We start from the raw sequence: 12,854 nt of genomic DNA, 5'->3' as shown, positions 1-12,854 counted from the left end.
TATGAAGCTCAGCTTGATAAGCTCAAATAACATCTTTGTAGTGTAAAATAACTAAGTTATCCAGGCTTGGCTCACTTAAAGCTCGGCTCGGGCTAGTTCATTAGTTCATATAAATATATGAGCCAATCTTGAGCTTATTTCAAAGCTCGCTAAATAAACCAGCCGAGCTTGAGCATAGTAAAGCTCAGCTTGATTAGCTTGAATTCCACCCTTACCTAATCTTCTGGCCAGAGGCAGAGATGGGATGTCACCAGGTCAACAAAAGTATCATCAAGAGCTCTCCAAATTGGGCTCCTTTTCATTTAATTATACTGTATGTTACATAATAGATCTTCCAAAGTTGTATAGCTTAAGAACCATGAGAAAGATGGCCCAGAGTAAAGAGAACTGAAAAATTCCACAAGGTTTGCAGCACTCTTTTACAGAAATGGAATGCAAATGTCATCTGGCAAAAATCTAATACAAATCCATTGATTTCTATCTTTGTGATTACGTCTAATATACAATTAATGGGGATACAATGATGTAACCCTTTTCATCGCAGACCAATGCTAAGCAGCTCGATCGACACTTAACATTCACAGCCTGACGATCTCTGCTGTCGTCCTCCACCCGCAACATCAATGGTTTCCGGTAGGTATCTTCAATAAAAATTTACAGTGTCAGTAACAAAATTTGGCCACTCTCGGCTACATTTCTATACTTCAAACAAATCCAAAAACATCATTTTTTCTATATTTTTGAATAATCTTCACGAGTTTCATATATAAATACAACTGAGTAACCTCAGACACACAAAACAACCTTGATACGGCAACGGACTATCACATACTAACTATATACATGACATATCTACGAAGTATCTGTGCAATGTAAGCCGATTGTTAATGTGCCAAATGGAATCTTTCGACATATGACGCACTAACTATCGCAGATTGCATCATAGACAGAAAAGGCGTTAAAGGATTGATAGAATATCATATGTACCAAAAAGAAAAGAAAAATCATTCGTAGCTAATAGCTAATAACATTGATCAAATAGGATGAACTTTAGACCTAACATATCTCTCCTGGTACAGATACTCAGTAATCAAACTATCCGATATCACGTCATTAAGTGGAATCCACATGCTGTACATCTCTCATGTATTATAAAAAGGTCTTGGCAGCAGATGCACAAGCAATGTACACAAATAGTGGAATCCACATGCTGTACATCTCTCATGTATTATAAATGGGTATGAAATGCATAAGAATGATGAATACTTACAATTCTTCTTCAGGTTCGTTCTTAAGTGCATTTTTTGCTATGCATTCAAAAGCAGCCTCAACATTAAAACCTTCTTTTGCAGAAGTCTCAAAGTAAGGGATATTCCCTTTAGAGGCACACCATGCTTTTGCCTTTTTCTCAGACACCTGGTAAACAAACGGGGGTATAAGATGATTTCAGTAAGAACTGTGAAGGTAAGGATGTCTTCAATCAATTCTACCAAAACCTGCTGTTTTTCTAGATTGAGTTAAAAATAAATCGAAAAGAAACATGGGAAACATCTCACCACACGGCTATTGCCTCCATCAACATCTACCTTGTTCCCCAACACCACAAATGGAAAGTTTTCAGGATCAGATGGACTTGCCTGAACAAAAGCAGCATAACAAAGAAGAAGTATGTAAGTCTTAGGTCCCCCTGAACTTAGGCTACTATCAACTTTAATTAGTAGGCAATCACCTGAATCAGGAACTCTTCTCGCCAATTGTTAAGGTTTTCAAAAGACTTCATAACATTCACATCATATACAAGAACACAACAGTCAGCCCCACGGTAAAAAGCCACACCAAGGCTTTGAAACCTTTCCTGCCCTGCTGTATCCCATATCTGTCTATGAGCACAAGGTGTTATCCTCAAAAAAGAGAAAATAAACAAGATGGAAAGTAACATATATACAAAACAACTGGAATAGAGAATTCCCCTTTTATATTTGCCAGCCTTAACAATACATTCCTTTTGTAAAGAATCTTAATGCTTAGATTGAAATAAGCTTGCAAGTATTTAAAAATATATGATATAAGGCAAATCCGTGAATAAGTATACACAGCAAGTAAACACTTACTGAACTTCAAAGTATATGAGTAACATAGTATGTCAACAAACTACTTGCTAGTTCTTTATTGGTCTTTAGTCAGTCACCTTTGATGTCAATGATATCAATCAGTCCAATAATGTGCGTTACATTTGTATCACCAAACTGGAAGTATCTATTTATCTCCAACTAGTAACAAATGCATCAACGGTAGAGCAAACAAGTAACAACAAATAAAACCTACCAACTATCCTCTCCAAGCCACAGTTCATGGTATCAGTACAGGTTGATCCTATCAAACCCTAGCGTCTCCATTTTGTGGCTAGTTCTTTCTCACTTCATTATTTGGTGGCTTGGTCTTTTCCTCTTCCTCTCCTTCAGAAAAGTCATTTATTTTGACCAATCAGTTCTCTTACAAGATCACAGCTAGGCTCTGACTTTCATGAATCTGGTTGTGCTATTTCCAGACTTGGCTTTCTATTGTTTTAGTGACACAAAGTTTGGCTGAACAATGAGCCTTTATTGGCTTAGTACAGAATTTATTGTCATGGAATCTAGCTATTGACCACCATGTAATCACAGTAAGCATTCATTAACTGTCGGACCATATTCTCACTTCTGTGATTCAATCATTATTCTTCAACCATTGTTTATGAAATATATTGATTACTTTGTTTTAATTCATCTTGCCTGCACATGGTCTCTTCTTGCTTAGCAACTAGGTTACATAGACACGCCATATTTTGAAAAAAAATCCGTGTCAAATACGTATCCACGTGTCCGTGTTCATATTGTATGTAATTTACCTCAAATTTTGATATTTTTCGTGTCCAACAATTCATATCCGTGTTCAGGACACACCTACCCGTGTCAATGTAACCTAGCTTAGCAAGACTTTGTTTACTTTTGTCTCTTTCAAAGTTATTTAATATTTTGTCTACATTTTCGTCATTTGCATTGGTTCTGGATTCACATGTCACACATATTATTCATCTTCAAGCACACTGCTAACACAGCATGTTATTAACTTATTATCTATGATGCACGGATATAGGTACCAATATGATGACACGGGATCGGGTAAGATATGGCATTTTTGAAAATCTATGATACGTGTACGGATAGGGATACGAGAATATAAATATAAAATTCTTACCAAAAATATTATTTTAATATGATTTCGAACATAAGGTGGTCGTGTGATTATTGATTAGCAACAAAGTAGGTATGAGTTCCTCTCTCTCTATTTTTTATGTTCCATCTATGTTTATTCATAGCTATGTGAGGATATGGAACAATTCGTTTCAGCAATATCCAAAGTGTATCCAATACCAATACCGTACCCAGTGGACACCGGTGCAATAGGTAAACAGCAGTATCTGTGCATCATAGCTTATTATCACTTTGTTATGGATTACAATATTCGGCATGTCAGCAATATCTAATCTTTCTGGCTCACCTGCCAACATTCTCTATTCCGACTATCGCAAATCTTGTTATTGTTATTAAAATGAACAACGATAACTTTTATTGTGGTCCCTTCAAATTGAGGTCTTTCTCATTGGTTGGGATCTTTACTAGTTCGTTGATGGATCTTATAAATGTCTTACTACTACAAATTCAGGATACACTGTTTGGTTGCACACCGACATGAACCTATTGAGCATTCTCTCTGTCACTATCACTACCTATTCTCTCATCGATTATTGGTTGTCAGAATTCCGCTACTATTTAGTCTCGTCTTCAAGAGTAGTTTTCTCATAAATATGTTGCCAACTCTTCACAAATCCGTAGGAATCTCAACGAGAACTCTCATGGTACTCATTCTCTCTCGGAGTACCTTCAGTAGGCCAAAACTTACACTGATGCCTTACTTATCAGCTATTGGCAAACCAGTCATCAACAATGACTTGGTTAATATTGTTTTTAATGGTCTTGGTTATGAGCCTTGACACTTCCAATGTTCTCGGCACTTCACTCTCGTCAGCTTAACTATGAAGCTCATCATGGTGCACCTGCTCTCTCAAGCCCCTCAACATTGCTCGTTTCTCATGCATCTTCTTAGGATCCTCATAAGGGCAAGAAAGGTAAAAACTATTATAGGGATCTTCCCAATACTGCACAGATGCATCCAATTTTCATAATTATAAGGGTCCTCCTCAACAACGCATCTAGCGCCCGACATTCTTGGAGCATCCCCTGCTCATGGATCTTCTTGCCAATTGTGTTATGCACTTATGCCACTGGGCATCTTGCTTCCACTAGTCCATTGCTTCCCGCTTTGTCAGATCTCATGTCCCTGGTTTCTCTGCATTCTTCCTTTGTGGGATTACAAATTGTTCCTCCTGCACCTCCACAGGCTTATTTCTTTGGTAGCCCATCTGGTTATACTCCACAACAGTCATATGATCATGCTTATTATCTTGATACAAGTGTCACCACTCATATGACTGACAACCCATCTTATCTTCACCAGTGCACCCCATACATTGGACCTGACTCAATACTTTTTAGCGGTGATCAACTCTCCATTACTTACATGGACCCCAAAATGATGAAACTTAGAAGAACTAATGGGAAGTTCCTTGATACCCATGTAAATAATGGGAAGTTGATCATCATTGCTAAGAAGAACCGAGTCAGATCCAGCGTATAGGGTGCACTAGTGAAGATAACCAGATGGGTACGATTATAAGGATGTTGTGAAGTATAGTCAGATGAGTTGCCAAAGAAATAAACATGCATAAGTAGGGCTGGCAATGGGTTGGATCGGCCCGGATATATGCAAATCCAAAACCGATCCGCTTTTCAACAATACAAACCCAGAACCGGACCCGACCCGAATGGATATTTGAGTTAGAGAACCAGAACCGAACCGAAAACTTTTTTTTGATTCCGGATCCGATCCGTTCCGAACCAATAAGCTCAATTTCAACCCGATGAACTGAGTTTTTTTTTTATAATTGGATCATAATTTTCGTTATACAAATATTAAATAATTTTTTTTTGCTAAACACAAAAACAAGGTACACAAATCCAAAAGGCATAATGAATGATTTGAAATCCAAATTTGTAAAGGAGGATTTTACTTTAGATAGAAACCATATTTTTATTATGTAAAAAAATATCGTAATATTACATATATATTTGGCATATCTTATTTTGGAACTTTAAATATTGCAATGTTGCATAAGGTAATAGAAATATATGGTAGAGGAAAATTATGAAGAATAAGACTAAAAATTTTAATCGGATCATGCCCATAACTGTTCGGTACATACTTAATCCAGAACCAATCCAATAAGAGTCCGGTTCTTATTTTCAAGACTCAGAACCGGTCCAATATGCTAACTACCTGTCTCAGACCCGTTTTTATTGATTCGGACCGGATCGGGTATCGGTTCTTACCCGACCCATTGCCAGCCCTATGCATAAGTGCTAGTTGAACAATCAATAATCCCGCAAATGTTGAGTACAGAAAGCAAGAGACTCGAAGTCTGGCAAAACGAGGCAACATTAGACAATTAGAAGCAAGATGTCAGTAGGGCTGGGAATGGTACAGATTTCAATCCGAATCCGACCATATGTGAATCCAATATATCCGACCCGAATATCCGGAAACCAAACCATTTTAACAATATTCATATTTTGATGCCTAAAAATTAATTTATATCTTACATTTATATATGAAAATTATTAAAATAGTGTATTTTTTTGTGTTTTTTAATGGATATGGATATCCAAAATCCGATCCGAATCCGGATGGATCCGAATATGGTAAAGAGTTTTGAGTGAGAATTTGACCCAACCCCGCACCATTTTCAGCCCTAGATGTCAGTGCCATGACAAACCTGGCAAGATCCAATACTAGGGGGCACTCTAAGAATGTCAAGCACATCTGACTGGCGTTAGGGAGAGCCCCTATAATTCTGAGAACCGGTGCATCCGTGCAGTAGTGAGAAGAACCTTTTTTTCTTCTTACCCTTATGATAATTTTGAGAAAAAGGCATGAGAAACTAGTAGCACTGAGAGGACCCGATAGAGGGGGTGGATGATGACAAGCCTCATAGTTGAGCATATGATAGCGGAGTGCCAAGAACATAGGCAAAATATCAAGGCTCACTAGAGCAGTAACCAACGTAATATATCCAGAACCAAGACCATGTAGAATGACATTAACCAAGTCATTGTTTGTAACTGGTTCGCCAATAGTAAATAAGGCGTCAGCATAACTTTTAACCTCCAGAAAGTAGAGACAGTGACGAGAGTTGAGGTTCCGACGGATCTGAAAAGGTTGGCAATGAATTTTTGATAAAAGTCCTCTTGAAAACGTGACCAAATAGCAGAGGAAGACTTAAAACCAATAATCGATGAGAGAATTGGTAACGACAAAGTGACAAAAATAATGCTCACTTTATTTTAGTCAGTGCGCAGCCAAACAGTGTATTATGAATCTGTAATGGCAGGGTATTTGTAAGACCAAAGTCCTGCCCAATGAGAAAAGCCTCAATTTGGTGTGACCACAATAAAAAGTTATCATCACTCAGCTTGACAGTAACAAGATTTGTGAGAGTTGGAATAAAGAACGTTGGGACGATGGCAAATGCCATGGTTGTGAGAGAGGCCGAAAGAGTAGATGCTAATGAGTTGTCAGTTGACATTGGAAATGTGACAACCAATAACAAACATATAATATACTGTATTCTGCTGCAAATAGTGAGCTTAAAGATGAATAAAAAGCAAGTTCGACTCTGAGGTCCAGAATCAATGTAGACAAAGTAAGTATAAACAATTAAAAAAGGATAAACATAAACAGAAGTGTTACATGCAAGAACTTACCACCACATGCAAGCAAGATGAATTGACTTTGCTTTTTCCAGAAGACAAAGTAATCAAACTTTCTTTTGCAAACTAACAACTAGGAATTGAAACAGTAATGATGGACCCACAAAGGAAAAAATATGGCCCAATTGCAATGAGTGCTCACTGTGATTACACAGTCAATAGCCATATTCCAAAACAATAAACAAACTCAGTACTAAAGCAATAAGGTCTTACTATTCAGCCAAAGTTTGTGCGACTATCCAATAGAAAAACCATTGTCAAAATTTAGTACCACTAGATTTATAAAGGGACCGCCTTTGGGAGTCACGGTCTTGTAATAGAATTCCTTACAGAGAGAAGGGGGGCAGATCAAAGCACCGAAAACTAGTCATAGGAAACTGCAAGGGTATGAAGAGAATTGACCTTAACTGACACCATGTTAAGAAAGTAATTTCAGTGTATTCATCTCTCTATTGGAGGTACTATTACTCTATTAGATATACACACTTCCTTAGGTTACACATAGCATAGTTACATATGGAAACAAATCAACAAAGACATTGTTATATATTTGTTTCCTTAACATTTATATCTAACAAATGCATCAACGGTAGAACCAAACAAGTAACAATTCACAGTTCATGATACTAACTATAAAAAAAAATTGAACAAATAAACAGACCTGTAGAGTGAAAAGTCTATCTTCAAATTGCACTTCCTTAGTCAAGAAATCAGCTCCAATTGTTGCTTTATACTGATTACTAAACTTACGATTCACATATCTAAAATTTCACCAATTTAAGGACTAAAAATCGAAACTTTACACACTCTACCACATCTAATTACATTGAATTAAACGAAATATTACATAATTTCAAGGATACTGATTCATCAAAGATGTTTTACCAACCCTGTAACAAATTACAAAAAATTAACCAAATAAAAATTGAAAAATTAAATAGAAAAAATGAGAAAAAAATAGGTTGCTTACCCACTGTCACCAAGGATTATGACCTTTAGAAGCATACGTCTTCGAGATGCCATGGATTTGGAGCTGGTGTATTTTTTTTCGAGAAAGAAGAATGGGAAAAAAAAAATTGTGTTCCAATAATTGCAAACAGAATTAGTTTTTCGAAATGTCTGAGAGTTTGATATACTTTCGGTTTTCCACAATTTCGTCCGAAATATATATGGCAACGGAATTCCGAGACGGTATTTCTCGGAAGATGCTTATGAACCCGATCTCTGAATCTTAATTTGTTTCAATTGGTTTCAAGACATTTGTTTTGTACCCCCCAATCTCAACCATTAGTCAGTTTACTGTTGGGTTTTTCTTGTGAATGTGATGTTTTATTTGTTAATTCTTTGTATTATTCACCATTTTCACTATTCTTATTACCATTTTTCAATATTGACATTTGAATTTGCAGGTGTGTCATGTGCAATCTGTGGTCTTGATCAAGTACTACTACATGAGGTCAACTTACATTTACTAGTAGTGGACCCAGTCAACTAGTGATATTGGGAGTCCAAAACAAATGTATGCTAAATTGGGAGTCTATATCAAATGAGCACTCCAATGGTGGTCTATGTCTAAAAACCCCTTAGAGCATTCTCAATGCAAGTAATTTTTTTTCACCTCCACTTAGAACTATTTCTCCTCTTTGCTATTTTTGTGGTGAAAAATAAGAAAAAGTTGCCCAATGCAGAAGTGACTTTAAACCTTAGACGGAACCGTTGGAATGTAAAAATCGAAAAAACGCGCCGGACGAAATGAAACATCTTAAAAAAATTCTCAATTTCCTTTCATAATGACTTGCATTGGGAATGCTCTAATTTGTATTGATATTTGGATGGGTCTAGTAGAAGATTCCTCTGATGATTGAAGGAATATACCACTTGGTTTGATGTATTACAACAAAAGGATGAGAGGTGTGTTACCAACTTTGAGAAGTTAATGTAACTCCCTCATCATATCCACTCAATCTGCACCTTTTTTACATCTCGACAAAAATATAGATTGAGCAACATGGCATATCGATGAGATTTTGATATGACATCGTTACAACAAAGTACATATTATTTTCAAAAGAATGGAGGGAAAGCCATAATAACAAAATTGTCGTCAACAAAAAAGACCAATAAAAAGTTGGTTTGAGCTCCATACTTATTAGAACATCATATTGTAAACTCGTTGTCCACTATGTTAATCTTAGAATTAGAGTGTTTGATGTTGTTTGAATGGTGAATTATTAGTTTTTACCTTGTTAAAATATGTATGTTTGGTTGATGGTATTTATAATAATAGCTATAAACTACTACTTTATGCATTTAATTTGAGTATGAACATGTTTATGTTTTGTCACATAGTTTCATATATCTTCCATATCTTTTTATGTATGGCCGTGTGAATAGGTTTATCTGCTTTTCCATAACAGATTCTTGTAACCCTAGTTTATGAATTCAACAATGACGAATGAATGTTATATGAGATTGCTAAATAAAATGGAAAAATGGACATTTGGATGCAACCAATGCAGGAAAAATATTTGCCCTGACTCTACTAAGTATTATGAATTGAAGTGATTGACAGGAATTACTGGTCAAGAAAAAAAGTGTATTCCTAAAAACAAACGATACCTACAACTATGAGACCAGTGGTAGAGCCAGGGGGCCAAGGTACGACTTGACGCACTCTCACTTTCCAAAAAGATAAAATGTACTTTGTAGAATCCAAAACCCAACCAAAAACAGAAACCCAAATCATAGCTTGTCCGAACGTGAGACTAAATGAAGTCATTTAAGAACTTTAAACGTATATATAGCTCTCCCTTTCTCAATTGAGGAAGCGTTGCTAGAGTGTCCATGTGTCCAGACTAATTACGAAAAAAGAGGAGAGAAAAACTGCGATACAAACCCACCTCAAAAACCCACGACTATTCCCAAAAAAAAAACCCCCACGACTAAAATTAAAAACAGCCTAGAGTGAAATTTTGTCTCTCTTCTCTCTAATCTTTTCAATCTTTAATTTGGATTTTGGTTTTCTTTTCTCATCTTCTCTAATTTTCCATCTTTCTAAAATCCCAGGTGAGTGAGTTGAGTCTCTCGATTTCAAATCAATTTTTTTACCAAATCAAAAATTATTTTTTACCGATTAAAAAAGGTTAGTTTTTTGTTTTACCGATGGAAAAATCAATTTTCTCTCTCTCATTCTCGGGTTATTTATAGAATTCCTTTGATGAGTTAGTAACAGAGTGGACATCTCAATAGTGGGAGTTCAAAAATTTGGTAAGCTCCCCAATCGGTTCCCCCTCTATTAATTTTTATTAATCTTTATTAATTTTGTGTAGTTAAGGTTGGGATTTCTGATTGTTAAATGTTCGTTTGCGTGACTAATTTAGTTTACATGCTTCCCTTTTAGGATTGTGTTGCATCTGAGCCATAATGGTATTTCCAAAATGGAAGGCTTTAGTTTACATTAGTTAATCTTCGGATCTTGGATATTTCCTCCAACAAACTGACAACAGTGGATGACATTGAAAAATTGACCAGGGTTAGATGATTTTTCTCGGGTGTTATTTTTTTTTTTATAATAAGGGGCGTTCTTCTTCTGTTATTATTACCATCTGGCTTTTATTTTTCCTAGTTTTTCGTCCTTTTTTCTTTCTTTGTCATTGCATGTATAGTTTATTTTACATTTTGACCAGACATTCTTATGGACTGTTGCTATGTAGATTGGAAGATCTTTGGATGAACGACAACCAAATTGCATCACTAGATGGCCTTGATCTAGCTCTTGCTGGTTCAAGAGATAAACTCATAACCATCTACGTTGAACACAACCCATGTGTACGATTCTTTATCCGTCATATTGGTTTTTACAAAAGATTTACCTCCCCGGATTGCATACTGAATGTGAGGGTTGTCCCATGATTATGTCCTACTCCGTACTGAAGTATTGAGTTGCTTTGTTTATGCAGGCAAATTTTCCTAACTATACGAAGACCCTGAGACAATTTTTCCCAAATCTGGAGCAAATTGATTCTTATCCATTCTCATAAGGCCGGGCCTTGAAAAAGGATGAGTAATACACGCTAGGATGTTTCAGATTGTATTCTCATATTATATTGGGGTCCCACTTCTATGAACTTCCTAGATTTTCATAAAAGGGAAGCAGAAGCTTATGCATGTGCTCGAAGAATGATGTACACAAGCCAAAAACACAGGACACTAAATGGTTTGGGAGTTCTTAAGTAAGGTAATGGCAGCTAAAAATAGGATTGTTAGGCCTGTATTTCGGTATTTCCCAAGGTGTCCATACACCAGGTACGAACAATTACATGGTTTTCTCTTTGTGTTAGTTGGCTTTTAATAACTTGCTATTGGTGGCAAAGACTAAGAGTATATACTTGAGTCTATATTATTTGGTGGATTATTCGATCATATAGCAAATTAAGCCCAAGGATGCGCTGGTAACTTATAGAACACAAGGAATTGAACGAAATATATTGAGTTAAAATAACCAGGCCACTTGCCAGGCCGCACCAGGCCAGCACCAAGCCGTACCAGGCCGCTACAGCCCACAAGTCAGGCTGCAACAGGTTATCACCAAGCCATTGTCATGCCATCGCCTAGCTAGCCATCCCCTCATAACTTATTATTTGATTTTTTCGCATGACTAAATTTAGTAGAATAGTAATGATATATATTTATTAATGTCATGAAATTACCATAGGTTGATATTAGATATCGACCAGTTTTATTAGTAATATATCGTTACTATTTATTATTTATTTGTACATGTATTATATATTGTTGTATAGTTGATAACTAACACACAAGACCTTAAATATTTAAGGTGAGGCCGGTTTGAGAATAGTTACGGTGGGACCGTAAATAGTTAAAACGGGTTCAATTAGTGAATAGTTACGGTAGGACTGTGTATAGTTGTTAACAGGGAAATATAAATAGACCAATGGTAGAGAAAACCATGTCGCCTTCCTCATCGGAATGACTTAATCCATTCTCATAGAACCTTACACTCCAATAGGAAAAAACTGCGAAAACTAAGAAAAAACCAAACATTAAATTTTACAGAAACCTTATCAGAAAACCTCCTCTCCTTCGTTTCCTTTCAATTGTTTGACGAAGCTGATGACTCAGTCTTCAAACCACTCACCTCAACCCCACTATCGAAGAAAACTTTAGTTAATTAAACATCATTTATTAACCCATATTCGGTTTTCTACTCCTTGATACACAGATTTTATGAGATTTGTATTTGCCTTTTTAGTTTTTACTACATCTCTTGATTGAGATAATGGTTTTTGGCTTACTACTGCAAGGCCTAATAGGGACTCAACTTAAGTAACAAATATACTTCTTGATCCATCAAAATAACAAGTAATTAATTTGTTTAGTTCATTTTTGATGGTTCGAGTGTTCATGTATAGTAGATGTTTCATGTGACACACTTTATAAAGATGAATTTTATTTATAGTATGTCATCGTGAAATTACATAATGTGAGATTACATAATGTTTTTTTTGTGTATGGTATTCTGGGATAATATCAAGTATCGTATGTCAATAACAAAGGAAGAACAAGAAGAGCACCAACTGAAACCAACACATAACATTATCGAAAAAGATCGTCACATGGGATGCCTCATTCCCAAGAAAAATAAAATGATAATTCAAATCCTTTTAAGATAAGCAATTAAGTCGGGATTAATCACTACCCAAGTATTTGTTAAATTGCATATGAAACGGGAGAATGAGAACTACCCAAGTATTCTCATTACAGATGCTTCATATAAACGTGCTAGCTTAAAGAGCTTGTTTGGAGCTGTTTCAGACACATTAGCTTAAGTTTGTTAGAGTATGTATAATAAGACATATAGTGACATGCAAATAAATTGAGGTGGCCAACTATTATTGAATTTATAGG

The 12,854-nt window shown here is 36.0% G+C and overlaps 1 protein-coding gene across 1 annotated transcript; it reads right to left on the bottom strand.

Moving 5' to 3' along the window:
• Nucleotides 1-265: 265 nt before the first annotated feature.
• On the bottom strand, nucleotides 266-8,056 carry LOC147507445 (ras-related protein Rab7). The gene is made up of 7 exons (XM_086600155.1): nucleotides 7,897-8,056; nucleotides 7,790-7,816; nucleotides 7,588-7,687; nucleotides 1,730-1,876; nucleotides 1,557-1,637; nucleotides 1,271-1,416; nucleotides 266-641 (listed from the first exon to the last, which is right to left on the bottom strand). Exons 1-7 carry the CDS (start codon nucleotides 7,947-7,949, stop codon nucleotides 572-574), a joined length of 624 nt encoding a protein of 207 aa, XP_086456281.1. The 5' UTR covers nucleotides 7,950-8,056; the 3' UTR covers nucleotides 266-571.
• Between the last annotated feature and the right edge of the window lie 4,798 nt (nucleotides 8,057-12,854).

This window comes from Coptis chinensis, chromosome 3 (genome assembly GCF_015680905.1).
Source record: "Coptis chinensis isolate HL-2020 chromosome 3, ASM1568090v1, whole genome shotgun sequence".
Lineage (NCBI taxonomy): Eukaryota > Viridiplantae > Streptophyta > Magnoliopsida > Ranunculales > Ranunculaceae > Coptis > Coptis chinensis.
Note: the sequence above shows the minus strand (reverse complement) of the source record. Positions and strands in the feature narration are given on the sequence as shown.

Bases quoted from the DNA above. Each gene is read 5' to 3' on its own strand.
- LOC147507445 (XM_086600155.1), bottom strand. From the start codon at position 7,949: ATGGCATCTCGAAGACGTATGCTTCTAAAGGTCATAATCCTTGGTGAC. The intron at 7,817-7,896 runs GTAAGCAACCTA...AATTTGTTACAG, and splicing joins ATAATCCTTGGTGACAGTGG to GGTTGGTAAAACATCTTTGA. The intron at 7,688-7,789 runs GTATCCTTGAAA...GTGAAATTTTAG, and splicing joins AAAACATCTTTGATGAATCA to ATATGTGAATCGTAAGTTTA.